We start from the raw sequence: 27,914 nt of genomic DNA, 5'->3' as shown, positions 1-27,914 counted from the left end.
AAAGCAAACAAACAAAAAAAAAACCCAAACCAAAACCTTCAAACTCCCAATACTTCCTGTTATTAATTTTTTTCAGGCAAGAAGGTTGGAGGTTAGAACATGAGAACCCAACTGATCCTCAGACACCTCTAGTCTTCAAAGGAGTTGTTTTTAATGAAATGAAAGGGGCGTTTGTAAGTTTTGTGAATTTTTGTTTTAAGATCTTACACATGGTGAAGTGGCTTAAGCTGCAGGTTATCAATGGCATTATTGCACCAGAGATTTCCATTTCTCCTTTGTGAAATTTGAGTCCTCAGTAAAGTCAACAACCGTTACATGGTTATTCTTAAAGTTAGCCTGTTGAAAGTTTTTTTACATATAAAATAACACCTTGCTAATAGATTTTATTTTTTAAATCAACATAATAATGTAGGTAGTTTTATCCAAGTACACGGGACTACAGAACAAAATGTTTATGCGAGGAGGAGCTTTTGTGTTAAGTTAGAGCTCTGAGGCCTTATTATTGAGCACCTTTTATTTTTAAAATGTGTTTTGATGACTTTTACTGAAATGTGGTGTTTGCCTCTTAAGACAGATAAAGAGAGGATATTTGCACAGCACCTGCAGAATAAAATCCTTCCTGATCACACTTACAGTGTAGTATCTGGTGGAGATCCATTATGTATTCCTGACCTTACATGGGAGCAGCTTAAACAGTTCCATGCCACGCATTATCATCCAAGCAATTCCAGGTATCTGAAATTTGTGACTAACTTAATAGGTTATATAGTGAGTTAGCACTCTGTTCATATTTTTGTGAGGGAAAACCAGCAATACAGTGTTTCCATACGTATGGCCAGCAACTTAGATAACCTGTGACTACCAGCAGCTAGGACAACATTGAAACAAGGAAGAGAGAAGTGAGGGGTGAATTGGGAGCAGAGGCTCCTGAGAAATGGCTGATTTTCTAGAGTACGTCTGCCTGCTTGATTATGAGGATTTGTTTGGGGGATTTTTGTTTACAGATGATTCACCTTGAACTCATATGGGGTGGGGGGAAATGGAACATACTAATAAGTATTTAGCAGTAATGTTTGGGAGTTATGATGCAAGTAACACCAATGAGTCTAGAGGTTCCTATCCTCCTTCAAGTCAACACAGAGTAAAAGCTATAAAAAGAAGTTATACATGAACGGCTGTGTTTGCTCCTGAATCACACATTACTGTATCAGGTTCTAAATAATCGATATCCATTTGAGTCAGATACTAATTCTGTTGGTACTGCTAAAAGTCATCTTGTTTGAAAATGTGAACATGAGATGGAGGGAAATCTATGCTATCATTGTTTCTTCTAAACCAATTTTGCAGTCAATCTGTTAGTCTGATTAGTTCACTTATGGAACATCAACTTGTGTCATGATAGTGAATTTACCATCCTTTGTTTTTCTCATCATTCCAAGTATTCTGTTGTACCTGTGTTTAGATTTTAGTCAGGGAATAACATTACCTGAGACGTACCTTATCCTCATATTTAATCCAGTGGAAGTCAGCAGTGTTTCTTGTGGGTATGAGAGTGTGCTTTGGTAGACTGACCTGCAGAACCCAGCCATGTTTTATAGATCAGTTGAGATCATCGTATTTTAGCCATTATGTGTGAGGACCGTAAGAATTTTGTCTTCTGAAACTTCAGAGCACTGGGATTCTGGCTTCAATTACTAATACTTCTTCTTGGAACATTGTATATTGCTGCAACTAAACAAATTCTTATTTTTTTGGTGGGCTCCAGAGCATAAAACAGGAGCTGAAAAACGTTGTGGAATTCTACCAGCAGATCCAGGGGTTTTATGTATATGGCAAACTGGTGGGCCTTTAACATAGGGGCCTTGCAAAGCATGTTCCCTTTTAGATGTAACTGAATCACTGGAAATCACATGAAGTTCAGAATATTATAATGTTACTGTAAATTTCATGTAAAATCTGATGCTTAATCCCAAATGCTTTCATTTGAAATGCAGATTTTTCACGTATGGTAATTTCCCACTGGAGCAACATTTGAAACAAATACATGAGGAAGCATTGATAAAATTTGAAAGAATTGAATCAAATACTGACATCCCAAAACAGAAACTCTGGGAAAAGCCTGTAAGTAAAAAAAAAACAAAGAAAGAGAAACAGTGCACATTCAATCTTGGAACTGCAGAAACTGTGTATAACAGGTTAACATTTCAGCCCAGGCTGCTGGAGTTATTTTGTTTGTTTAGAAGTGTGTGTGTTTGTGAAAGAGCTGAAGTATTTTTATTTTTGGTTAAAGTGAGGGGAAAAACTACATTTACTTTTGAGTTTCAGTAATGTAATGACTGCGTGCAGTTGTTTCTTTTTCTTATTTCCAGTTCTCAAGTCCCTCAGTATTTGGAGCTTTGAAGCATTTATTAATGGATAGCATTTAAAGCTACTTATACAAACAGTGATTCTTAAATGTCAGGAAGTATGCCCTCTAATGGTACCTAAACTTCCAAACATTGGTGTCAAAAATAACTTTTTCCATTCTCCCCTTCCCTCCTTTGCTTAAGCATTTCTTTGAAACCCTGCTCAGTGAGTTAATTATGGCCAGATTTTCTTGATCAGCTCCTCTGTTTCTCCATGTGTAAAAATTGCGATACCACTCATATTTTTCACAATATCCTGTGCTTGTGTATTTACTTAGGAATATTGAACTTACTCATGAGTATCTGTAAAATTATTTGAAATCTGTGGAAGGAAGATGCAATGAAGATCCAAGCAGTAATTTTTTGTTTGTAGCTTCTGCTCTGAGTTTAGTCTGCATCAAATGCATTTATTATACTTTACAGAGAGAACACAGTGTAACATGTGGCTTAGACTCATTTGCTGCTGATCCTTCCAAGCAGACAACTGTCAGCGTCAGCTACTTATTGACAGAGTAAGTGTATCAAAATGAAATTCTGAATCAAAGGCTCATTTTAGAACTTCAAGCAAGATGCAGGCATATTTCATGTCCCCCATCCCTCTTCATATATGTCATCTTTAAATTAAATAATGCCATTAGAAAGCTAGACAAATCCTCCTTTAGTAAATGAAAGTTTAATTACTAAGCAGAATTTTTCCTGTGTTTTTCTTTAGCAGGTAGACATGAGGAAAATCAGCTATTATCTTACAGAACTGTTCTGTGGATTAGACTTTTGGGAACGCTGGCTTCCTGTCTTTCAATTTCCTGCCATGTGCAAGCTTTTCTGTATGACCCTACTACTAACTTTATCTACCCTTGCAGCCTAATTTACCTTGCTTTACTGCTACTTATAGTAAGTGAAAGATGCAGAACTCTCTCAGTTCCCTAAGGTTTGGTGCAGTGTTCATAAGTGACAATTGTTTCTCCCTTGCTCCCTCTACATTGTTTTATAGAAGTAATTCTTCTGAAATGAACGCAGTGATGCTGGGTGTCTCATATTCTTAGCCTGATGTTTTTTAAGAACTATTTTTTCTTCAGTATTGCAGACACTTTTGAAACGTTCACACTAAGCCTGTTATCTTCACTGTTGGTTGATGGGCCGAATTCTCCTTTTTACAAAGCCTTAATTGAGTCTGGTGTTGGTACAGATTTTTCTCCTGATGTTGGGTAAGCGTTGCAATTTACATTTCATTACTATAAGCAATATTAGAAGAGATACAAACCACTATTAAGTTGGGAGAAGTGGTCTCTTATACAGGCAATTTACACCAGAATAATCTTATTTTAATATTAAAATATCTTAAGAGTTTCTGCTGATGAACTATAAAGCATTCTCGAGTGTAATTTTTGGCTTGTCAAAATAATTCAATAGAAGCTATGTTAGTTTAAACAAAGTTGTACTGTTTAAAGCTTGTGAACACGAAAAATGGGTAGGTGTACCTTCAGTGACCTAATTTACTTGGCCATTTAGTATTACTCAGAAGAGTTCACTAGCTCTTCTCCGTACTGTGTTACCTTTGCTTTTTTGGTTTAATTCTGTGATTTAGTAGTAGGTAGATTTGGTAAAAACGTGCTTTTGTGTAGTTAGCTGCCATTAACTTGCCATTGCCTCTGTACAAAAGGGTATTTCTGCCAACACTTACTTACTCAAGCTGCAGCTCTTGCAGCCAGTCTTCTGAGCTCGCTCTGTGCCGCAGACTAAGGGTGGGTGGATTGTCTTCACCTAACTACAGGCTCAGCTGCTCGTCATAGTTTGCCTTTATTGGCAGCAGAAAGAAAGAAGCACTTTCAGGGCATGATTCATCTGACTGATTTTTAGACTTGAGGATGACAGAAATCATGCTTTCGTCTCCACTGACTGTGTCTCAGATGTTTGAGTGGGAAACTTTAATATACTCATCTATTATTTTAATGCCTTAGGACTGGCAGGAAACCCATGACTCCACCTCGAGACAGTTCAAGCCAGGCAGAGTACCCTATGTCATGCATGCCAGTGCCATGCAGACATCTTAATATCACAGGGCACGGCAGTAGAAATCCATCTTCAGACACTGAAGTAGTGATTCAGTTGTACGTTTTGTTTGCTGAGCCTTTTCCAGGTAGATTATATTAATATGGTGTTGAACCATATAGTGAGTTGGCTTTAATTTGCCCTAGTGACTGTGCCAATGAACCAATCTAGAAGAGTAAGTTTGAGTCCAGAGATCAGAATTCAACATCTGAGTCTCTCACTGAATCTCTTCTGTGTTTTTTAGACATGAAATAGTGGATGTTTAGAGATGATGAACACCTGTTGCTTTTTGTTTGTTGGCTTATAGTTCAAAATGCTAGGTGTTCCGTATGGCTGCAAGTGTCACTTTGTCTCTCTAAAGATGAATTCTTATGGTTAACCCTGCCTGACAGCTTGAACAAAATTATCTTTACTTTTTCTTTTTAAGTACTATTGAAAATAATTGCAACAAACATGGAACACTTCACCTTCACCACTTACTTACAGATACTGCTTTAAAAGTACGAATTTAAAAGCGTGAATTTAAAAGTACCGTTCCAGTCACCCGCTTAAGTAGAAAGTATGTGTTTGGCATTACAGGCAGCTAAAATTTTCACCTTAAAAAAGAGACTTCTTTACCTGAAAGTACTTGCAGATGAATGGGAAGATGAAAAGAAAAGACTAGCTTTTCTTCTGTAACTGTTTTTCTTTCTCTAATGTCATATGCTGTATGTTTTCTTAACAGTGTGCTACTACTACTGAAATTGAACAAAAAATGCTTTTAAGTTCCATTTCTTGCCTCTTTGGTAATTATTTTTCTTTCTACCTAGCTTTTAAAATCCTGTGTGTGTGTATGTGGAAATTACAGGTGTTTTTCCCCTTCTTCTGCCTTTGCTGGCAGGTTTAATGCTTAAGTTCTAGTACTTGTCACTGAGTTGAATATGTTTTATTACAGGTTTAATGGCTCAACAAGAGAAGCTTATTTCAGTGTGGGTCTACAGGGTATTGCTGAAAGAGACATTGATACTGTGAAACAGATAATTGCTAGAACAGTTGATGAAGTTATTGCGTGAGTAATGCTAAATTTTTGAGAATACTGTTAGTTCTTTCATACAGCCTTATACAATTAGATATTAATAATATGATAATATATAGGCATATAATAATAAAGGCATATATAAAATAACATGCCTTAAAAATTTAGTTATATTAAAATTAATGCACCAAAGAAGCAGTAATGTTGTTCAATAGTCTTAAAACTTGTGTCTGCTAACTTCCTCTATTGTAGCATATTCATCAGCATAACCTTCAGGAGTTTAATGATATTAGTGCAGTTTCACTAAATGACACAGCATGATAAGATTATTTCGTATCAATTTTAATTCAGTGTGGAAGACATTATGTTGTAATGCTTCCTTTATCGATGTTATAATTCATTTTCATAACTTCACTTAAAGTGATTAGTGTTAATGGATATGATTTCCTTCTCTCATTACACTTCCCAAAGGAAAGGATTTGAGGAAGATAGGATTGAAGCTTTACTTCACAAAATTGAAATCCAGCTGAAGCATCAGTCTACGAGTTTTGGACTTGCCCTGACATCCGTAAGTCTGTATGTGTGCCCGTGTGTGATGCTTTTTTAGGAATGGATAAGAAATCTATTGTCAACATCTGTACAAAATATGGGGTCATTTTGTAGGCTCTTGATACGTAAAACTTTTCACTTAAGGGCTTGTCCTTTCTCATCTCATGTACACCTTTCTTCCTTGTTTTCAGTAGCCTTCGCACTATTGCTGGACTGCACAATGTATGACTTAATCAGGCAGCGAGTCTGTTGTCTTTGCCTGAATTTGATTGCAGTAGCACTGATTAATTCTGGAAGAGAGGCATGCCATACTGACTCTTGTAACTGTATGTTTTGGCCAGATGCCTATGTATGTTCAAAAATCAAATAGAAGAACTATATTTTTCTATGGAATTTAGGGTTGTACTACTGTAATTTAATTTAAAGATTCACAAGTGAAAATGTACAGTAATTCAATTCTTGGCTTAAAATTTCAGTACCTAAGTTGTTAATGGAAAACGTGTTCCACAGCAGAATGTGGTGTCTTTAAGAAGTCAGCAAGTCATCGTAAATTTCGGAATGAGTTAGCTGAAGCGTTTGCAGTCAGTTTGGAAATCAGGGCCTCCTGCTGCCACCCGTTCTCCACTGGCCTGTTTTTTTTTCTGCTCTGCAGCAACTTCATTTGCTAAGCAGCTCTTTTGCTTTGTGTCTCTCAAGTGTTGTATCTTCTTCAGCATGAACAGCTGGTCATTCCTTTGGCATACAAAGTTAGGTAAAGAAGCAGAGTCCTGGTTTAACATGAGACTAGTAAACTGGAGAGCACAACCAAGAACTGTTTTAAATCAGATTGCCATACAGTGAAATAGACAAATTGTGGATATCTAATTGCGTGTCATGTTTCATACTAGGATCTGGCAAAATGTGCCTGATTTTGATAGCCAATACTTTCTAGCATGTCTTCAGATTGTGTAATTCTGTGTGGTGAAATATTGACACATATACTTTCTCTCTCAACATTTTTAGGTCTTGAAGTTGATTCAACTGTTAGGACTTAATTCTGGAACAGAAAGCTCTTAAACAATTCTTGCTTTTAAAGACCAAACAGTCACGCAGCATTTGGTGTTAATACTCCCATAGAAGAGGGTTCTATTTCAGTTTGTTTCCCTGAGGTTGTGTTTTAGAAGTTGACCTTGAAAAGGGCCTGATAGGGGCCTAATTGTAACTAAAGTAATTGTAGAATCATAGAATGGTTTTGGTCAGAAGGGACCTTTAAGATCATCTAGCTCCAACCCCCTGCCATGGGCAGGGCTATCTTTCACTAAATCAGGTTGCTCAAAGCCTCATCCAACCTGACCTTGAACACTTCCAATGATAAGGCATCCACAGTTTCTCTGGGCAACCTGTTCCAGTGTCTCACCACTCTCATTGTAAAGAATTTTTTCCTTATGTCCAATCTAAATCTACCCTCTTTCAGTTTAAAACTGTTGTCCCTTGTCCTGTCACTACAGGCCCTGGTAAAAAGTGTCTCTGTCTTTCTTACAAGCCCCCTTCATGTACTGAAAGGCCGCAATAAGGTCTTCCTGAAGCCTTCTCTTCTCCAGGCTGAACAACCCCAACTCTCTCAGCCTTTCTTCATAGGAGAGATGTTCCATCCCTCTGGTAATTTTTGTGGCCCTCCTCTGGACCTGCTCTAACAGGTCAGTGTCTGTCTTGTACTGTGGGCCCCAGAGCTCAATGCAGTACTCCAGGTGGGGTTTCAGCAGAGCGGAGTAGAAGGGGAGAATCACCTCCCTCAACCTGCTGGCCACGCTTTTTTATGTGTAGCCCAGGATGCGATTGGCTTTCTGAGCTGCAAGTGCATATTGTGGCCTCATATCCGATTTTTCATCTGCCAATATCCCCAAGCCCTTCTCTGCAGGGCTGCTTTTAAACCATTCATCACCCAACTTGTACTGATTACTAGTCGTTGCCCCAGCCCGGGTGCGGGACCTTGCACTTGGCCGTGTTGAACTCCATGAGGTTCACATGGGCCCACTCCTCCAGCCTGTCATGGTCCCTGTGGACGGCATCCCTTCCCTCTAGTGTATCAACTGTACCATTCAGCTTGATGTAATCTGTAAACTTGCTGAGGGTGCCCTCAATCCCACTGTCTATGTCATTAATAAACATACTGAACAGTATTGGTCCCAATACAGACCCCTGGGGAACAGACACCACTTGTTACTGATCTCCGTTTGAACGTTGAGCCATTGACTGCAGCTCTTTGGATGCAGCCATCCAGTCAGTTCGTTATCCATGGAATAGTCCATCCATCAAACCTGTCTCTTCCCAATTTAGCAACAAGGATGTTGTGTGGGACTGTATCACAGGTCTTACAGAAGTCAAGATAGATGACATCAGTTTCTTTTCCCTTATTCACCAATGCAGCCACTCCATTGTAGAAGGACACCAGATTAGTCAGGCACAATTTGCCTTTTGTGAAGCCATGTTGGCTATTACAGATGACAGCCTGTGTACTTTTAAATGTCATGTGGTAAAGATTCTCTGACTTCCTTGCTGTATTCCAGTGCTATGCTAGCTTTACAATTAGGAGGACTTTTCTCTGTGTGATGTATTTATTTAAAATGCAGTAGGATAGGTGAAGCATTTGGCTGAAGGCTGGGGATCAAAGAGTTTCAGTAAATGGGGTAATATCTGGCTGGTGGCCAGTCAGTAGTTCTGGAAGGCTCGATTTTAGGGCCAGTTCTCTTCAACGTTTTTATCAATGACCTGGACGCAGGAGTTGAGTGCATACTAAGTAAGTTTGCCAACAATACTAAATAAGGAGGAGCCATTAATTCCCTTGAGAGTAAAGAGACCTCAACAGAGAGATCTTGATAGATTAGAGCACTGGGCAGTCACAAGCTGTATGAAAGTTAACAAGGACAAATGTGGACTCTGCACCTGGCATGGTATAATTCCGGATGTACATATAGATTGGGGGACGAGGATGGAATGCATCCCTGTGCAAAGGGATCTGGGGGTTTTCATTGATGGTAAAGCTTAATACAGCCAAAAAAGGGCCAACCATATCCTGGGGTGTGTTAAGAACGGTATAGCTAACTGGTTGAAAGGAGTGACTGTCCCAGTACACTCAGCATTGGTGCAGCCTCACCTCAAGTACTGTGTGCAGTTTAGGGCTCCACAATATAGGGAGGTGTCGTGGTTTAGCCCCAGCCAGCAACTCAGCACCACGCAGCCGCTCGCTCACTCCCCCTACCCCGATGGGATGGGGGAGAGAATCGGAGGAGTAAGAGTGAGAAACACTCCCGGGTTGAGATAAGAACAGTTTAATAATTGAAATAAAGTAAAATAGTAATGATAATAATAACAATATAATAATGATAATAATAATAATGATATACAAAGCAAGTGATGCACAATGCAATTGCTCACCACCCGCCGACCAATACCCAGACAGTTCCCGAGCAGCAATCGCTGCTCCCCAGCCAACCACCCCTAGTTTCTATACTGAGCATGACATGATATGGCATGGAATAGCCCTTTGGTCAGTTTGGATCAACTATTTTGGCTGTGCCCCCTCCCAGTTTCTTGTGCACCTGGCAGAGCATGGGAAGCTGAAAAGTCCTTGACTAGCATAAGCAGTACTCAGCAACAACTAAAAACATCAGTGTGTTATCAACATTCTTCTCCTACTAAATCCAAAACACAACACTATGCCTGCTACTAGGAAGAAAACTAACTCTATCCCAGCCGAAACCAGGACAGGAGGACATAAAAGTATTCAAACATGTCCAAAGGAAGGCAAAAAAGGATGCTGAAAGGACTAGAGAGCATGACGCATGAGGAGCTGCTGAGGATACTAGGTTTGCTCAACTTAAAGAGGAGACTGAGGGGTGACTTCATTGCTTTCTACACCACCTTCATGACGGGGAGCAGAGCAGGAGGTGCTGGTCTCTTCTCTCTGGTGTCTGGTAGTAGAACATGAGGAAATGGCTTCAAGCTGCATCAGATTGGATATTGGGAAAAAGTTCTTCACAGATAGTGTGGTCAAACACTGGAACAAGCTCCCCAGGTATACTGGTTTTGGCTGGGATAGAGTTAAATCTCTTCATAGTAGCTTGTATGAGGCTATATTTTGGATCTGTGCTGAAAACAGCGTTGATAACACAGGAATGTTTTCATTATGGCTGAGCAATGCTTACACAGCGTCAAGGCCTTTTCTGTTTCTCACGCTGCCCCACCAGCGAGCAGGCTGGGGGTGCACAAGAAGGTGGGAGGCGACGCAGCTGGGACAGCTGACCCCAGCTGACCAAAGGGATATTCCACACCATATGATGTCATGCTCAGCAATAAAACTGGGGGAAGACGGAGGAAAGTGGGGACATTCAGAGTGATAGCGTTTTGTCTTCCCAGCTAACCATTAGGTGTGATGGAGCCCTGCTTTCCTGGAGATGGCTGAACACACGCCTGCTGATGGGAAGCAGTCAGTGAATTCCTTGGTTTGGTCTGCTCGTGCACAGCTTTTGCTTTATTTATTAAACTGTCTTTATCTCAACACACAAGTTTTCTCGCTGTTACCCTTCTGATTCTCCCTGCTCCTATCCTGCTGAGGGGAGCGAGTGGCTGGCTGCGTGGGGCTGAGCTGCCAGCCAGGGTTAAACCATAACACCAAGGAGGTGGTCGTGGCCCCAAGCCTGTTGGTGTTCAAGAAGCGTTTGGACAACGCTGTTAGATACATGGTTAAACTTTCAGGTTGCTTACTGAAAACCAGCACTGAATTGTAATGACCCAATGGAAGCCTCAAATAAGCAGTGTGACTACTTTTATTTTAAGAGAATTAACTTGAGCATATTCTAGCAGAATACTATTCTTTAAAACACATTAGGGAATTTCCACAGAATATATAATAGTATAATAATATAATATATATATAATATATAATATAAGTATAATAAATATTACTGAAAAAGTCTGGAGGGCTTGTGATACCTGCTTGTAATCAAGAGTTAAGAAAAGAGAAGGTGGTTTTGACAGTTCCAATGCATTTGTTTTCTGTATGCTTTTAAGGACTTATTCTTTCAAATGTCTTGTGATTTTTTTTATTTTGCTTTGTTTTGGTTTTTTTCCCCACCCACACAGAGTAGAAAGGAAGAAGGTTTTGGTATCTTGCCCTGTGGTGTGTTCGAAGAACTTTAAATAGCGATTCAAGCAAACTTTTATTAAGTTTGCTAATAGTCTCAAACTAGAGAATAAAACTAGAATCAAATCCTTCCAAAAGAAATATTCTGGGGATATTTCTGGTTATTTAGTATTTTCTTTCTCCAAATTCCCATCTACATTACATGTTTGAGTTGCCTTATTATAAATCATTTCATCTTACTGATACAATAAATGGGTAGATTGTAATATTTATGTACTACTTTGTCTCTACCGCCTGTTCCTTTTTTCCTTCTTTCTTGGGCTGAAAAATGAATTTATTTTAAATGGGAGGGAGGAAAGAATATTACAATAGATTTCCAGAATCCAGATATACACACCTATGCAAAAAAAAAAAAAAAAAAAAAAATCTAAAAAGAAAAAAAAAGTGGTTTGGTATGATAAAATTAGAGAATGGAGAGCACAGGAGACAGGTGGTGGTGGAATAGTCCTTTAATCTGAACAAAGATTTCGGCTTTTTTTTTTCCCTCTTCAAATACATTAGAACTACTCATTGTATGTCTGCTATTCAATTATAAATGATAAGGTGGTTATGGAACAGAGATGATGCCAGTTATAGAAATGCAGATGAATTGTCCTGCTTACCAAATTATTCTTTCCCATTCAGTATATAGCCTCCTGCTGGAATCAAGATGGGGACCCAGTGGAGCTTCTGAAAATTGCAGATAAAGTCTCTCAGTTCAGGCAGTGCCTTAAAGAAAATCCCAAATTTCTTCAGGAAAAAGTTAAAACATATTTTAAGGTAGGACAACTTACGGAAAAATATTTGCAGTATTAATTTTTAAATCACAGTTTTGTATTTAAAATTAAACTGAAGGCTAATTTTTTATAACCATACTGTCTTTTTTTAGGTGTAGATCAACAGCAGCTCTTTTGAATGAAGCATGTTAATTTTAAATGGTTGAAGTGAGAACTTTTCAAAATGGGAAAAATTATCTGTTTGGACATTTGGAAACACACATTAGAACATTGATAAAATGCTAATGTTTTACTGAACTGTGATGCCTGACGCTATAGAAGGGTACATGGGTGTTTCCTAATGAGAAGCTCAGACGTGAACAGAGAATTATAGACCTAGTTATGTGTTCCTTAGTATTGGCATAGCAAGATGTATCTCTTTTTCCTTGAAAAGACTTTGGTTATAAGTAAGGTTATTCTGGTGCTGCTCATGTTCACTGAACTGCTGCCTGAATTTTGCTGTCAGTGCTAACTGCTTTCTGTTCTTCTTATTTTCCTCTCCATATGTTCTACTGGAGTTCGAAGAATTAAAAACTGTAAAGGCATTATCAGAGTCATAGCATCATAGAATCTTTTAGGTTGGAGAAGACCTTTAAGATCATCCAGTCCAACCATTAACCTAACATTACCAAGTCCACCACTAAAGCAATTAAGGGCAGAGTAGCAATTTCATGTTTCCTGGCTTGGTGGCTGGATTATTTATAATGAAAGTAAAAACTAGGAATCATTGAGGTTGGAAAGGACCTCTAAGATCATCAATCCAACCATCAACCCGACACCACCATGTCCACTACACCATGTCCCAAAGTGCCACATCTACCCATTTTTTTGAACACTTCCAGGGATGGGGGCTCCACCACCTCTCTGGGCAGCCTGTTCCAATGCTTGACTACCCTTTCCATGAAGAAATTTTTCCAAATATCCAATCTAAACCTCTCCTGGCACGGCTTGAGCCCATTTCCTCTTGTCCTATCATTAACTACTTGGGAGGAGAGACCAACACCACCTCACTACAACCTCCTTTCAGGTAGTTGTAGAGAGCGATAAGGTCTCCCCTCAGCCTCCTCTTCTCCAGACTAAACACCCCCAGTTCCCTCAGCCGCTCCTCATAGGGCCTGTGCTCCAGACCCTTCTCCAGCTTCGTTGTCCTTCTCTGGACATGCTCCAGCACCTCAGTGTCTTTCTTGTATTGAGGGGCCCAAAACTGGACACAGTATTCCAGGTGTGGCCTCACCAGCGCCGAGTACAGGGGGACAATCACCTCCCTGCTCCTGCTGGCCACAGCATTCCTGATACAAGCCAGGATGCTGTTGGCCTTCTTGGCCACCTGGGCACACTGCTGGCTCATGTTCAGCCAGCTGTCAACCAGCACCCCCAGGTCCTTTTCGGCCAGGCAGCTTTCCAGCCACTCTTCCCCAAGCCTGTAGCGTTGCATGGGGTTGTTGTGACCCAAGTGCAGGACCCGGCACTTGGCATTAAATAGTTCTGAAGTGCTGAATTAGCTAATGCCAGAAAGAAAAAATCCAATGCTAGAAGTGCAAAAGTGGTTTTGGGGTTTTTTTTGTTTGTTTTTGCTGTTTTTTGGTGTTTGTTTTGTTGGTGGTGCTTTATTTTTGTTTGGGTTTGGTTTTTTTTCTGGTCAAATTGTTCAAGTTGTTTTGAAGGGCAGATCTATTATAGGTAACTGCCAACCTGATTTAATAGTGAGTAAATGCTGATTCTCATATACTCAGAGGCAACAAGAGACAGTGGCATCAATTGAAATCTGTTTTCCTAAAAGCATTTTTAGTGTCTGGAAGTAGTAGGGAGCTTTTAAGGTTTTGGCTTTTGTAGGGAAGAAATACAGGTGCAGTATTTTTGGAATGTCCTTTACTATGCAGTTCTGCTGAGGGGACTAAGGCAAAAGCATGACTCAATAGGAATTAATAAGAATAGTTGGATGGTTTTATATCAGAAAATTATGCACTGTTGTACATTGTGCCTGGAGATTAATAAAGCAGGAAGGCTAGAAGCAAGGGAGAGAATGCTGTTCATCCTGTCCATTTTACTATGCCTGGTTAATTTTGCATTTCCCTCTTCAACTCTGTAGTCAAATAAGGTTTCTGTAGTCTTTCCACATAAGCACAGGGGAGATGAACTCATAAACCAGAATCCGATTACATTGTCCCAAATTATTGGCAGTGTCTGTCAGTGACAGATGTTGCTGTTTGACTCCTACTTTGAAATGGGCAATTTTTGAGGTCACTATTTTTTGAATAGCCTCCCATTATTATATAAAATGGAAGCTGCTGGAGTAATTTTGTTACTAAAATTCCACAGTCCGGTATAAACAGAGAAATTCAGCAGCAGTTGTGACACTTGCATAATGCATGGAATTCTCAGGCAGCAAGACTGATGTAAAACATTTCTAAGCAGGATAAGGCATGCATGTTTTATATCATATGGGATCTCTGTGCACTCAAGCTTGGGCAGGTTGAAAGAGGTGTTTAATGAAACCCTCCTGCATTTAACCAGATTCCCCATCTTAGAATGTTCTCCAGATAAAACCTGTGGCATGCCATTCTATAGCGTTATGTACAGTTGTTTAACCTTGATTTAATTAAGCTAATGAGTAATGTGTGCAATGTGTGCTGTTGAGGGAGTCTCTATACTAAAATTTCACGGAAGGTTGTTCATGCTTGTTCTTGTGGTAAGCTGCCTCTCTTCCTCACCCTTGCAACAGGCTGTTCTGTATGAAATGAAGAGTTTAAATTGCCTGTTTGTGATACTTTTGATAATATGCAAGCCAAATGATGCATACACTGTTTTTGTCTACTGCTGCTGAAGCAATAATCTGAGGGAAAACAGGAGGAAGTTGCCCTCAAAATTAATAATACTTTGTTTTGGGATATATTTCTGCAGGATAATCCACATAGATTGACTCTGTCAATGAGTCCAGAGGAAGGCTACCATGATAAACAAGCAAAAATGGAAGCAGAAAAGCTGGAAAAAAAGGTCAATGCTCTTTCTGAAGAAGAGAAAACCCAAATCTTTGAAAAAGGTTAATATGCTTTTTCATATTTTTATTTGGGTAACTGCTTAAAAACACAGCCAGTTTTTTAGCTGGTGTTCTGTAGAATATCTTAAATTCTCAGGCACGCTCCAGCATTTGCTCTGAAAGGGATGCTTTTTTATTGGACATTTGTGTATACGTGTTATGGGGCTGTGCAGTGTAGCGTTTACATGGCAATGTATGTATGATTGGTATATTCCACTATTTTTAACACTGAAAAATAGAATGATCAATATCTCCAGTAGGGCAGAAGAAAGGAAATGGTTTTACAATATTGATCTGCTGATTCTTTCCTATGTTAGCTTGCACTAAGTACAAGATGAATTCCTCCATTTACCTTGAAGCTGTTTATTTTTGTGCATATGAAGTCTGCTCCATGCTCCTATAAAACTTACATTTTGTAATTTTATTTCTTATTTTTTTTCTACTTAAAAAGCCAACTATGAAAATAATGTTATGTTCAGCTTATTCTGGGTGATAACTTAAACTTGGAAATCCTGGGCAGTCATCTAAATTTGTGATCTAGTCACAGAAGTCTTCCAAAAAAGTGGCGTTAATCTTCTGAAGGTTTGGTACTAGGCAGGGGTAGGGGAGCAGAAAATCAGATGAGGCTTTCTACTTACAAAGATAAATTGGACGGTATTTAGAGGTGACCAGCTAGAATCTGAAAGAGGCTGAAAATGTAAAATTAAACACAACAATTTAGCTGCATCAGTGTACTGACAGAGCACTTGAGTCAGAGCTGCGGGGAATGGGTTATAAAGAAGCTTCTTACCTGCAAGGTCTGTGTTGCCTGGGTTGGTGTTCGCAAAGCTGTGTGGCAGGTCAGGCTGGCAGATGCCACTTCGTCAGGCTTTAAATTGCATGTTACTGTAAACAGGATGCGAAGGAGGGATTGGAAAGGGAATTTACAAAGGTACAGCATTCTGTTTGCTGTTGTGATGTGATAATCTGCAGAATTTGTTTCAGTAAAGTATTTGAAAGAACTGTTGATAGAAAATGCTAAACTTCAGACTCTTGTGTTTTTCTGATCTGCATCACCTTAGTAGGTTTTAACAGCACCTTCACTAAAAGCTGAAAATGACAAACTGGTATTCTGCTCTCCTTACTAGGTTTGGAATTAATTACTCTACAAAGCAAACCTCAGGATACCTCTTGTCTCCCAGCTCTAAAAGTGTCCGACATTGAGCCCAAAATCCCATTCACTGTGCTGGAGACAACACTCGCAGGTTGGTGTAAGCACTATTTCGTCCTCAAAAGAGCAACGCTATTGGATTGTTGTCTGGCTGCTTGCCCAGCTGTTGCTCTTTTTTGCTCTTTACAAAGCAGATGTACTCTCTGTTTGTTGTCCAGAGTTACGGTCCTTTTCCTCTAGTCCACCATCTACTGTCTCTGGGAGCCAGTTTGCAGTGGATCTGCAGACGCTTCTCGCCATCGCCTCTGAGGGGCAATGTAGGGCCGTTCTCAGCTCGAACCAGCCACCCACCCTTGCCAGGGGTCTGGCGGTAGCGCTCCTGATGCAAGCTCCCTGCTGCCTGCTTATTCACTGCCTGCCCTGCCCTGCAGTCAGAGGAGTCTCGAGGCGGCATGCTCCGCTGCTCTTGAGCAATCTTGCCACTTTCCAAAGACTTATCCAGGGTGCAGCACTCCTGGCAGCTTATGGAGAGAGCCTTCCTTAGTGCTTTCCCTTCCTACCTATTCTTTACAGAATATGATGTACAGGAGCCATAGGGGGGGGTGGGAAAAAAAGTCATCCTTCATAACTTCAGTGCAAGCTTCTCCCTGCTTTGCCAGTGGCTACCCCGTGGATGGATAGGAAACAAGAAATTGTAGATCTCAATTTTGTTACAGTTCTGTCAAGAGTCTTGCAGGTAATACTGCTCTGTAGTATATTTCTAACAGACACTTTCCTGCAAAAACTGCCAGCAAGTGTCAAGTACTGTGTAATTTTGATACTAAAATGACTTTGTTTTGTGAAAATTCTAATGCGTATATTCTAATGCCCCAGCTTAGAAGAGAACGTACAATACAGGAACCTGCTTTCCTCAACTTTTGAGGTGATGAAGGCAAAAAATAAGGGAGAAAAACTTCTTGAGTTGTTCAGAAACAAATTACCATTCCTTAAAATTTACCGTAGCATGTTACCTCTAAAATGTGACCTCTGTCAACAGAATTCTCTCATCAAATTGTCCAGGTATCCATTACCTTACCATAGACAGAAACAATAAAACCCCTTCAGTCCAGCATTCAGTACAATGTGCAAAGCTTAAACAAGAAATGGCTCTGAAATGCCAACAGAAAATAACTCTTAATATGAAGTTCTTGTAAGAAATTGTTTTGGTTTTATGTGTTTATAGTAGGAAGCTGCTGCTGTTCTTTGCTTTTGTTTGTTTTTTTTTTTTTTTTTATCCCTAGCTGATGAAATTCCTGTCCAGTACTGTGCTCAGCCAACCAATGGGGTGGTTTATTTCAGAGCTGTTTCCAGCTTGAACACTCTTCCCGAGGAGCTCAAACCATATGTGCCGCTCTTCTGCAGTGTCATTACAAAGTGAGGAGTTTACTTTCTTAGAAGCTAAAGCAATAAGATGTAATACAACTTACTGAAATAATACTGCTTTTAACAATTTCAGCAATTGTTGTTGTTATAGGAGGGAAATGCTGATAAGTTGGTGTCCTGCAGAAACAGTGGTCTTCCCTCTTCCCCACAGGCTTGCCAGCTCCTTTCCCTTTCTCCATCAGTCTCTGCATTGCCTTTTTCTCCAGCATGAACACAAACATTCCCCAAACAGATTGGAAAATTGATATAAATTAAAAATAGCCTAGCAGAAATTAAAAGTTTTCACTTGGATAGATTTTTGGTCTGATTACACCATGTGGTCACAGGAATGCTGACCCCATCATAGGGGGAAGAGTGGCACAGGGCAGAACAAGTCACCTGAGCTGGGAGGAATCTATTCTTTTTATTGGTGATAACAGTTTATGTGGTTTTTATTACTGTAGTTCCATATGGATATTGGGAGCAAGCCTGTACATAAGGCACGCTTTTTAATACACCAATTTGGATTAACAGGATGCTTTAACTGAAAAGTTTGGTGTATTATTTTTTTCTTTCATAAGGTGTGAAGTATTATGTTTGCTTGATAACGGCCCAAATTGTTTGGTTGCTAAATTAGTATTGGCCTAAACAGTCTCTTCTGCAAATGGCATATGGATCCTGGTTTTGCCATACGCTGAAAATGGAAATAAATTTCTATTGTTTTTCACAGGATGGGATGTGGAGCCCTTGATTACAGAGAACAAGCCCAGAAAATAGAGCTAAAAACAGGTGGGATGTCTGTCAGCCCACATATCATTCCAGATGATTCACACCTGGATGTGTATGAACAGGTAAATTAATCATAAACTTCAAGATGTTGCACTTGCAATAACAGCTCTGTAGTTAAGGGTCAGTCAGGGCTTCCAGGTAGAGGGTCAGCTACTGTAGAGTGAAAACTGAGTGTATAAAAGGACTCATGCCTTTTTATGCAAGGTATAAATTTGAAAATTACAGTAGCTTAGTATTTTGTTTTAAGGGGAGTGCTTGATGTGGTTATCCTTTTTAAGGCAGTGCTTCACTAGCATCTGTCACCATATTTTTGATCGCTGCAAAAAATTTTGGAAGCAAAGGGTGGAGGACAGAATGGTATAATATTATACATAGAGATTGCTGTTAACTTGCGTATGTTACTGTTAATGTAGTTCAGAAACATGGAATGTTTGCAAGATCATTAGATCTTAGTATTGGGCATAACAGTCCTAGCAGTATCCTCTTAAGATTTTTTCAGACTTGCTGGGTTCTGTTGCTGTGGTTTGCTTGCCATGGACCCTGGAGTTGAATTAGGGAGACCCCTTTGCAGAAAGGTGCATTCCCAGAAACAGTTTTATTTGTACTTTATGTAAAAAATAAGAAATACTGTTTCTGAATTGCTCCTTACGGTCATAGTTCATGTCTGCTCTGATTTTAGTAGCACAGCCTGCATTGAAGTGGCTTTGTGATGTGTAGCATTAGGTTGGCATCATTGCATCGCTTTCATAAAAAGTTATTGTGCATTTCTCAGGCCATTGCTTCGGTTGTCTTGTGTGAAGGGTTTTTTTTTGTGGTTTTGTTTTTCTTTTTTCCTTCAGGGTGTGCTCTTTTCATCTCTGTGCTTGGATAGAAATCTGCCAGACATGATGCATCTGTGGAGTGAAATATTTAACAAGTACAGTACATTGGGTTTTGTTTATTTGTGTGTGTTTTTGCATGTGTTTTGGGGTTCTTTTTCCCCTCTTCCTCTAACCATTCTCTTCTTGTTAGAGATCCTGCTTCAGGATTTCTTTTTATAACTGTATCTTTGAACGGCTCCCAGTTTCTAAACCTAAGTATTTGATCATTTGCATGGCTATATAGTGGATTAAATGGAGAGCCAACAGTCTAAGAGCTCTTTGTTGAACTTGGGATGATGAATGATGCAATAGTATAAATTCCATTGGTGTGCTTTTGCAAGAGACCTACAGACCTGCTTCTACTCTTTCAGCCCCCGGTTTGAGGAGGAAGAACATTTCAGAGTGCTGGTTAAGACGACTGCCCAGGAGCTGTCAAATGGGATTCCAGATTCTGGGCATTTATATGCCTCTATTAGAGCCAGCAAAAACCTTACGCCTTCTGGAGAACTGCAAGAAATGTTCAATGGGATGGATCAGGTGAAAAGTTAAATGGCGTTCTTCAGTGAGGCCCAAATCCTCGACTTTGGAATTAGAGTGCTCATTTTTGCTAATTCTTTCTATTGGCTTAATCTGTAGTCTTTCTGCCTTCCCTTCCCGCACAGGTGAAGTTGATGAAGAGAATAGCAGAAATGTCGGATGTTAAACCAATACTACGCAAACTACCGCGCATTAAAAAGTATTTATTAAATAGTGACAACATCAGGTGAGTTCCAGCTAAAAAGAAAAGGGGGATTTTGGTTAAAGAGAGGCCATGGCCTGTGAACGGGCATTTCTCAGTGCGCTTCATGGAGTACTGGGATTTTGTGAAATGGGAGGTCTGTGGAAAAACTACAAAAATGTTATTAGTTTAAATTCTCCTTGCTTGCAAAGTGGTAGCTATGGCATATTTTGTTCATTTTTTAACAGGTATGAGAAACTTATGGCAATTTTCATGTCTAACTGTTGTACCAAAAGTGTGATAAATGGCCTGTGGGATTTTACAGAAATACTCAGAATTATGCCTTTTTTTTTCCCTTGAAGGTGCCCAGGAGACAAATACTGTTATATTGTATTGTAACAGTAGAATGCAGCTTGGTTTGGATTTTTTTCTCCTAAAAGGAAAATAGCGACATTCTGAAATCTGCTTTACGCATATATTGGAAAAAGTAAGGGGGCACTTTAAGGTGTTTAGTGTCAGATGCATTAGTTCCAAAAATAAGTCCATTTGAAGTGACAGAAGTTGCAAATTTTTGTTTTGCAAAGCATGAAATTATTAATAAAATTATGGAAATATCTATACTATTCAAAACCATGGTACGTCTGCCTGTAAAGAGAGAATACAGAGGACATTAGTTTCCTTGTGAGACATTTTTATTCTGCAAAACTGATGTAGCCCTGTCCTGTGCACAGAAGTGGTTTGACAGCTGCTGCTAAAGTTTAGGTCTGAAGGTGTTTTGGGGCAAGCAAAAGAAAAGCAATTGGACTGTGACTTTTTTTTTTTTTGCCTATCAAATGCTGGATTATGAGTATTTTGCTTTTTTCTGTGATAATGATTGTCAGTGACTTCAGATCTAACATTCTGATGATTTAATAGAAAATGTTCAGGAAGACAGTGGTGCACCTTATAAAGGACTGTCTGAAAACACAAAAACATATTTAAAAATTTGATATGTATTTTTAACAGATGTTCAGTGAATGCAGCACCTCAACAGATATCAGAAGCATCTAAAGAAGTAGAGAAATTTATAAAGGGCATAGCTAGAAGTAAAAAAGAGAGAAAACCTGTTCGTCCCCATGTGATTGAGGTAAGAAATAACTTCATTTGTGACTAGGGCATCGAACACAGTTGAATTTTATCTTGTGTGAAGACCACTGTGCAATCAGGACAAGATTGAACTCAGATACCATGTCCATACAAAGATGTCTGAAGAAATTTGCAAGAGTCAGCTCTGTGATAAGCTGCTATGTGTTTTGCCACAGAGGCTGTCTTCATCTCAATAAAATAGACAATAGTAATCCTGTAGATCAGCTGTCAAGCCTTACCCTGAGGTTACTGCTTTTGCGTGGGATGTGGAAAAAGAAATTCTTCCTTTCTCTGTCACATAAAACTGTTATTTCTTCTTTATCTGAGCTTTACTTGAAATTTTGGCCAAAAGAAACAGGGCATGACATGCAGTTCTTCAGTTGCGTAGGAATTTGTTTCATTATCTGGATGTTCAGGACATTTGGCACAAAATGTGCTTGGCACAATAGAGTTGACAAAGGATCTGCTCTGTCAATATGCACATTCATCTTAATTTCTGACGAGACTGGAATAAGCTCCCAGTTCCCTACCCATGAGGGAAATGACAGTCTGAAACATTCTTGGTCTCATTTAATCTCTGTCTTGGTGTCTTTCAGTGCCAAATTACTCCTGAAAGGAAATTTATTTGGCATTTGCTTAGAAGTTCAAATATAAAGAAGTAATTGAGTAGCTTGCTTATGTTTGTGAAGACACGGTCTAATGGTGGTTTCAAACAGGTTTGAAGGGTAGGCGTTGCATTTGTAGTACTATTAGTCTAAATTGTTGAATCATCTTTTAATATGAGGGCTGGGTCTCTTGTAGAAGTCTTCGGAAGTCAAGCCTGTGGGAAGCAAAATGCTTACTGGTTTGCAGATCACAAGGAAACTAGTTAATGTAAGTACATTATTGGTTGGGGATATTGGTATTCGAGGGCCCTAACTGATACCAGTGGTCCATCTTAAGCTGTTACAGGTGCTCTTACTATTTAGAAGCGCACCACTGAAGTATAATATGCCCTTCAGTTCTGCCCTCTGACTGGATTATTTCTTGAAACTAGCCATCAAACTTCTGTGCTGTGCCTTGTAAGTGATGCTTATTTTCATACTGGTTTCAGAACCAGACTTGTGTGGTGTCACTCCCAGTTAGCTCCTTCCTTTACTTCCTCTCCTCCCTAAATGATTCTGAGTGTTAATGACACCTGACAGAAGAGTGTGTGACAACTAAGTAACAATGAAAATCTGTATTTGGCTACAGGAGAGAAAAATACCTTAGCATACCCTGAACTCTCCTTTGAGAGGAAGGCAGGGAGAGCTCAGCCCACAGTTTTGCTTGCTGACCAGTCATGTGTACACTACTGTGCTTGGCCCAGCCAGCCAGAGATGTGTGAGGGGCTGGGAAGCAGGTCTCTGAAGTTAAGAAAGGCTTGTGAGTATTGAAACGGGGGCATAAAAGCTACTGGAGGTGTGTAAGGCTCTGCTTGTGCTTAAGTAAGCACACAAGCAGGTGTATGTGTGAAAGAGGCAAAGAAGCGAGTGCTGCGGAGGCCTGGAGACATGAAGAGAACTGGAAGTTTTGAAGTGGGGGTGTGAGGAATAATTGAGTTTATTGCAGGGGATGTTTGAGCAGAAATTCATATAGCTGCTGCTGTTCATAAATAGTTTACTTTTTTTTTGTGGGTTTCAGTTTCTGAATCTTGTTTCAATATCTAAAATTGAGTGGATGGACTGAAATAGGATGTGGTGACCATGCACTTTTGTGGACATAGAAGGGGAGAGTTATGAACACTTGGTTCAGTCAGAGTAAAGACATGGCAGGGGAAGCATGCAAATCAAAACTCTTTGGTAATGATAACAAGGCCTGCACAACTGAGAAGCCGGTGTGCAAGGATGGGTAGGTGATGTACAGTGTCCATGTGCGTTAGTTTCCAAGGCAATTCTGTGTACTGCATTGCTGATATGGGCACAAGCGAAATGTCAGTGATTGCAGTGTAGGTCAAGTGGCAGATTTAGCGTTTATGTGTCTCTATGTTTGGCAGAATTTCATAGGTCTCAAAAAAGACAGAGTTCTCAAATGGATAAATTGTCTCATCTATGCTAACTGTGACAATAATGCATTTTTCTCTTAGGATCCTACTTTCAAACCGTGCCAGATGAAGACCCATTTTGTACTTCCCTTCCCCGTGAACTATATTGGGGAATGTATTCGAACAGTTCCCTACACAGCTGCAGACTATGCAAGGTGGGAAATAGAATCAGCCGGGAGCTTCTATATACGTTGCCTAGGACAAAACAAAATGGAAGGTTTTAGGCTGACCACAGAAAATGGAGTGTTGATAGAAAATGCTTCGTAGTGCATTTGTCACAAATTCTTTATGGAGCAACCTTTGCATGGTTAGGTCCAGAAGTGCCCTGTTTTAGTAAATGCTGAAATTAAGTAACGAGGGGCTACTATTTCCTAAGTCCTGAATAAACAGCCATGCCTACTTGGAAGTGTCTGAGTTGGCAATCCTATTGCATGTAACAAAGTTTAGGAGGCTGCTCTCGTATTTCATTAAAGTGAAATAAATGGAAATAATCAAGGAATGTTCTGCTTTGGCAGTGCCACTCTTACAATGATGTCACATTATCCAGCTATTATTAAATATTGAGTATTTTTATCATTACTGTTGTAGCTTACAAGAAGCAATGCATTGCAAATGAGGATCTTTGTGAACTTTAGAGGAAGTTGTGAATATTACTGTTGTCCAATTCATTTAACATCTTTGCTGTTGATATTTCTCTCATTACAGTCTTCGAGTTCTTGCACAATTGATGACAGCTAAATTCCTACATAGAGAAATCAGAGAGAAAGGAGGGGCTTACGGTGGAGGCGCTAAACTTAATCACAATGGAATATTCACTTTCTACTCCTACAGGTAACAGTAGGTTCACTCTTTCCTGTTCATGTCTGAGGGCACTGCTGACTGCACTTACATGTATCTTTTTTTGAATTAGGTGTAGCTCTCTTTCAAGATGAAGTAAAAAGAATGTTGAATCACAAGAAAGTGATTCAGTGCTGATGATGTTCAGATTAGTTGCTTAAGGTATATCAGTTTTGTTGATAAACCCCTCCCTGCTTTCTCTGGTTTCTGTCCTTGGGAAAGCTTAATGCATCTCTGCTGGTAGCAACCATTGCTGTGTCTCTGTGTTTAGATGCTTACTGTCTTGGTACCAGATCTACGTAAAACTAGCTTTCACTTGTTTCTTCCTGGGTTGAGGAGGCCCTAAAAAGGGAAATTCAAGACTATTCTAAATTTGAGACCAGGAAGTAGAATGATGTTGTTCCCTAAGGTCCTGAGTTTGGAAATGCGCAGCTTCCTTTGGTGACTGGCTGGAATCATCAGAGATTCAACAGAAAGTATCGCTGCTGAATGAGCATGCTGATGATCTGGAATTCCTTCCCCTTCCCCTCCGCTCTCTTCCAGAAGAGTTACCTTGCATTGGTCTTACCAGAACTCTTTTGGATGAAATTTGAACTGGAGGTATTAAAGACTAGTTACAATCGCCACTGAAAATGTCATGTGGCTAGAGTCCTGGCTTAAATCATTTCCCTAGACCAGACAGCCTAGCACAGTACTTGGTCAGGATTCCTAGCTAAAATTTGAGCAGCCTTGCCTCTCTGTGAAGCTTCAACATGGTAGGACTTGTCCTGGTTAGTGTTTCAGTACTTGTTAACCTGTTGCACCTGTTTTACAGAGAGCAGGAACAGGTGTAGCAGGAAACACAACTTAGAGAAGATATGGCATATCATAAATACTGTTAATGTTAGTGGCAGTTATGCTTACTAAGCTGTTGCAGCAGATTGATAGCATATTGTAAACAGTGCTGGTTTACCGTCATCTTAAATACCAGTTCTCTACATACTGCCTTGGAACTACTTTTAGGCAACTGAACTTGCTGCATTTGTGTATCTAAAATTCAAAATATGCCTGGTTTATAACACTTCTTTCCTCTGGGGGGAAAAAAAAAAAAAGCCAAACCAAACCAACCAAAACCAAAAACCTCTCTTTGTAAACAAAAAGGCAGTTTATCATTTGGTTTAATGCCCATGTATGTATGTTTGTGTGATGCATAATAAGCTATGAATGAAACGGGAACAAAGCAATTACAGTATTTCATTTTCTAAGACTAAAATAATTAATTTTACTTTTTTTTTTTCCTTCCTCTAAGAGACCCAAATTCATTAGCCACCTTGAAAACATTTGAAAAAGCAGTTGAATGGGCCAAATCTGGAGAATTCACACAACAAGATATCGATGAAGCTAAGCTAGCGGTATTTGCTGCTGTAGATGCACCAATAGCTCCTTCAGATAAAGGTATATTTTCACCAGCCTCCCAGCACTGCCAATATTTTTTTTTTTATTTAAGTATAAAGGGAAGAAGATAGTTAGTTTGCTGAACTGTATCATGCGATATAATTTGTACTTGGCAGATGTAAGACAACTGCAGTTTCAATGAAGCAGTCAATTCTTGTTGCTCCGTTTCAGAAATACGACATGCATTCAGTCTCTCTACTGAAGTTTTTGTATTCATAATGCTCCTTGAAGTCAGGTGAATACAGCTAGGAGATGGAAGTAGATTAGCAAAACAATTTTAGGCTTGGAAAGGGCATTAAATGCAAGCAAATAAAGAGAAATATTGGTCTTCTGATTCAAAAAAATGTTGATTGTTTTCCTGACACAAGTATCCATACTGACTATGAATGTCACTAATGTTTTGTGCATGCTTTTTTTGAAGAAGTTAAAGCATAAAAGTCTGTCTGTTATGGTGGAGGGTGTTACCGTCTTTACACATCTGCATACTTGTGATGGCTTGGTAGTATCTTCACATCTTTTCAGTTTGCTCACACATTACTTTCTCACTTTTCCCTCCCTCCCCCATTCTCAGCTTAATTTCAATCCGAAAGTTGCTAAGTTAGAATACATTCCTTTCCTATGGATAAAGGAATTACGAAGTTAAAATTAGCGTTATTTTAATATGTACTTGTATTAACACTAACTTATTAAATAAGAAAACTTCAAATGAAGCTGACTTTCAGCTGATGGAACTTGGTTTTGGTCTGGGCAATTAAAAAAAGGAGTAATCAATTTTAGGTGCATATGAGAAATGCATGCATATTGAACATTGGTATTTGTGAGAGTCATGATTTACATTCTTTGATATTTGAACACACATCTTAACGGAGCTGTGGCAAATTCAGTGAAACACTGAGTAGAAGAACATTGTTGAATAGGCCTGGCAGCAGTTGCAGAGGGAAATACTTGTCCTTTCGTACTCGTGCTGTATCGGTCATCAGGCCGTGCGTAAGGCCTTGGACTACCTCATCTAACTTTGAAGTCAGCCCTGCTTTGGGCAGGAGGTTGGACTAATTGACAAGTGTCCTCCCAAGCCGTTTTGCCCCCCCGCCCCTATAATTATTTGCATGACAAAAAGCTTTTTCTATGATTATTTGGAGTTCTCTGGTTGTTCATGGACCTGGAATATTAATTTTAATATTAACATCAAAATACTGTAGGCAAGTATTCCAAAAAAAAAGCATTAAAGCATTTGTATGCACATTTCTGTGTGTAGTACAAAAAGGGGATCAAACCTTTGTCTTGCAGGTATACTACAACTGATTGCAAATTTTAAGAGCTTGTTGTTATAAACCACAGTAAAAGCAGAAGCTTCATGAAATGCAGTTTGGCTAAAACATTGTTAAAAAGTACTGGAACTCTTCAGAGTGAATAATGTTAGGGTGGTTTGTGGTTTAGGTTTTCTGGACCACGGTTACATTTAGATTTTTGACAGACTAAATTAGTTGCCAGGATAGAATATGAATCTTTTTTTCTTTCCTAAATAGGAAACTCTTACTACCTCAGAAAATTAATTTACCCAGTACTAACCTTTGATATTTGATTTACAGTTAGATGTTGTCTCGGAAGAATGGCCTGATGATATTCTCTATTCCTCCCTTCCAGCACACCCATGCACTTAGTTGTAACTGAGATTCCAGTACCCCAATGCAGTGTGTGGTTTTGTTTTCTTTTTTTCCTAGGAATGAATCATTTCTTATATGGGATTTCAGATGAAATGAAGCAGTCACACAGAGAACAACTTTTTGCTGTCAACAGTGATAACCTGGTTGATGTATCAAACAAGTAAGTCTGTGCTCAACTTAGGAAAATTTTTACTTGAAAAATGGAACAAAAACCTAGTTTGAAGAAGAAAACAGTTTGTGAAAGTTAGTCATAATAAAGTTCTTGGACTTCTTCCCTTGGCCTTTTGCACTACTTTCACTATTTGCTTTTGTAACCTGGAGAGAGAGAGATAAATGTTAATTATATCCTGCTTATTGCATTTTAGCAGGTGTAACTTCATTCTGAATTTGTGGGAGATTGTTTTACTTTTGGAGGGTCCAGATACTGTCTGGAGAAAGAGGACACTCAAGACATCCAGCTCCTGGCTATACGAGCTGGTTCTTCTAGACTCGTAACATTTTGTGCTTCTTTAGACTTCTGAATTCCACTACTGAGGAAGACAAGGTGAAGGAGAGAGGCTAGGTAGGGCTCTGCCTTAGGAGGCGGTTGTATTGTGATGTCTGGGGAAAACCCACTGTAAATCCAAAAGATGCTGTAAAAGCAAACACTGTGTACATATCAAACAGCACTTTTTCCTGAGATGGGAATATTTTTAACTTGTGTAGCAGAGTTACACATAACTGAGTGCAGCAGCTTCTCATTTGTTTCTTTTTTTTTTTTCCTTGCAGGTATCTTGCAGTTGGGAAGAGCACCCGTGGTCAAGCTGTGCTTGGCCCAGAAAACGCAGTTATCACCAAAGATCCCTCATGGGTCAAACGATGAATCACTGCTGAACATCCAAG

General features: G+C 39.4%; 1 protein-coding gene across 1 annotated transcript; it reads left to right on the top strand.

Moving 5' to 3' along the window:
- The first annotated feature begins 98 nt into the window (after nt 1-98).
- Nucleotides 99-27,894, top strand: PITRM1 (pitrilysin metallopeptidase 1). The gene is made up of 22 exons (XM_075704754.1): nt 99-173; nt 571-731; nt 1,995-2,121; nt 2,829-2,917; nt 3,482-3,610; nt 5,389-5,502; nt 5,941-6,037; nt 11,825-11,959; nt 14,857-14,995; nt 16,120-16,236; nt 17,423-17,555; nt 18,274-18,394; nt 19,172-19,248; nt 19,564-19,729; nt 19,855-19,955; nt 20,916-21,036; nt 21,837-21,908; nt 23,140-23,252; nt 23,803-23,928; nt 25,223-25,368; nt 27,090-27,192; nt 27,801-27,894. The coding sequence occupies exons 1-22, from the start codon at nt 159-161 to the stop codon at nt 27,892-27,894; spliced, it is 2,496 nt and encodes an 831-aa protein (XP_075560869.1). The 5' UTR covers nt 99-158.
- The last annotated feature ends 20 nt before the right edge of the window (nt 27,895-27,914 follow it).

Source organism: Pelecanus crispus, chromosome 2 (assembly GCF_030463565.1).
Source record: "Pelecanus crispus isolate bPelCri1 chromosome 2, bPelCri1.pri, whole genome shotgun sequence".
Classification (NCBI taxonomy): domain Eukaryota; kingdom Metazoa; phylum Chordata; class Aves; order Pelecaniformes; family Pelecanidae; genus Pelecanus; species Pelecanus crispus.
Note: the sequence above shows the minus strand (reverse complement) of the source record. Positions and strands in the feature narration are given on the sequence as shown.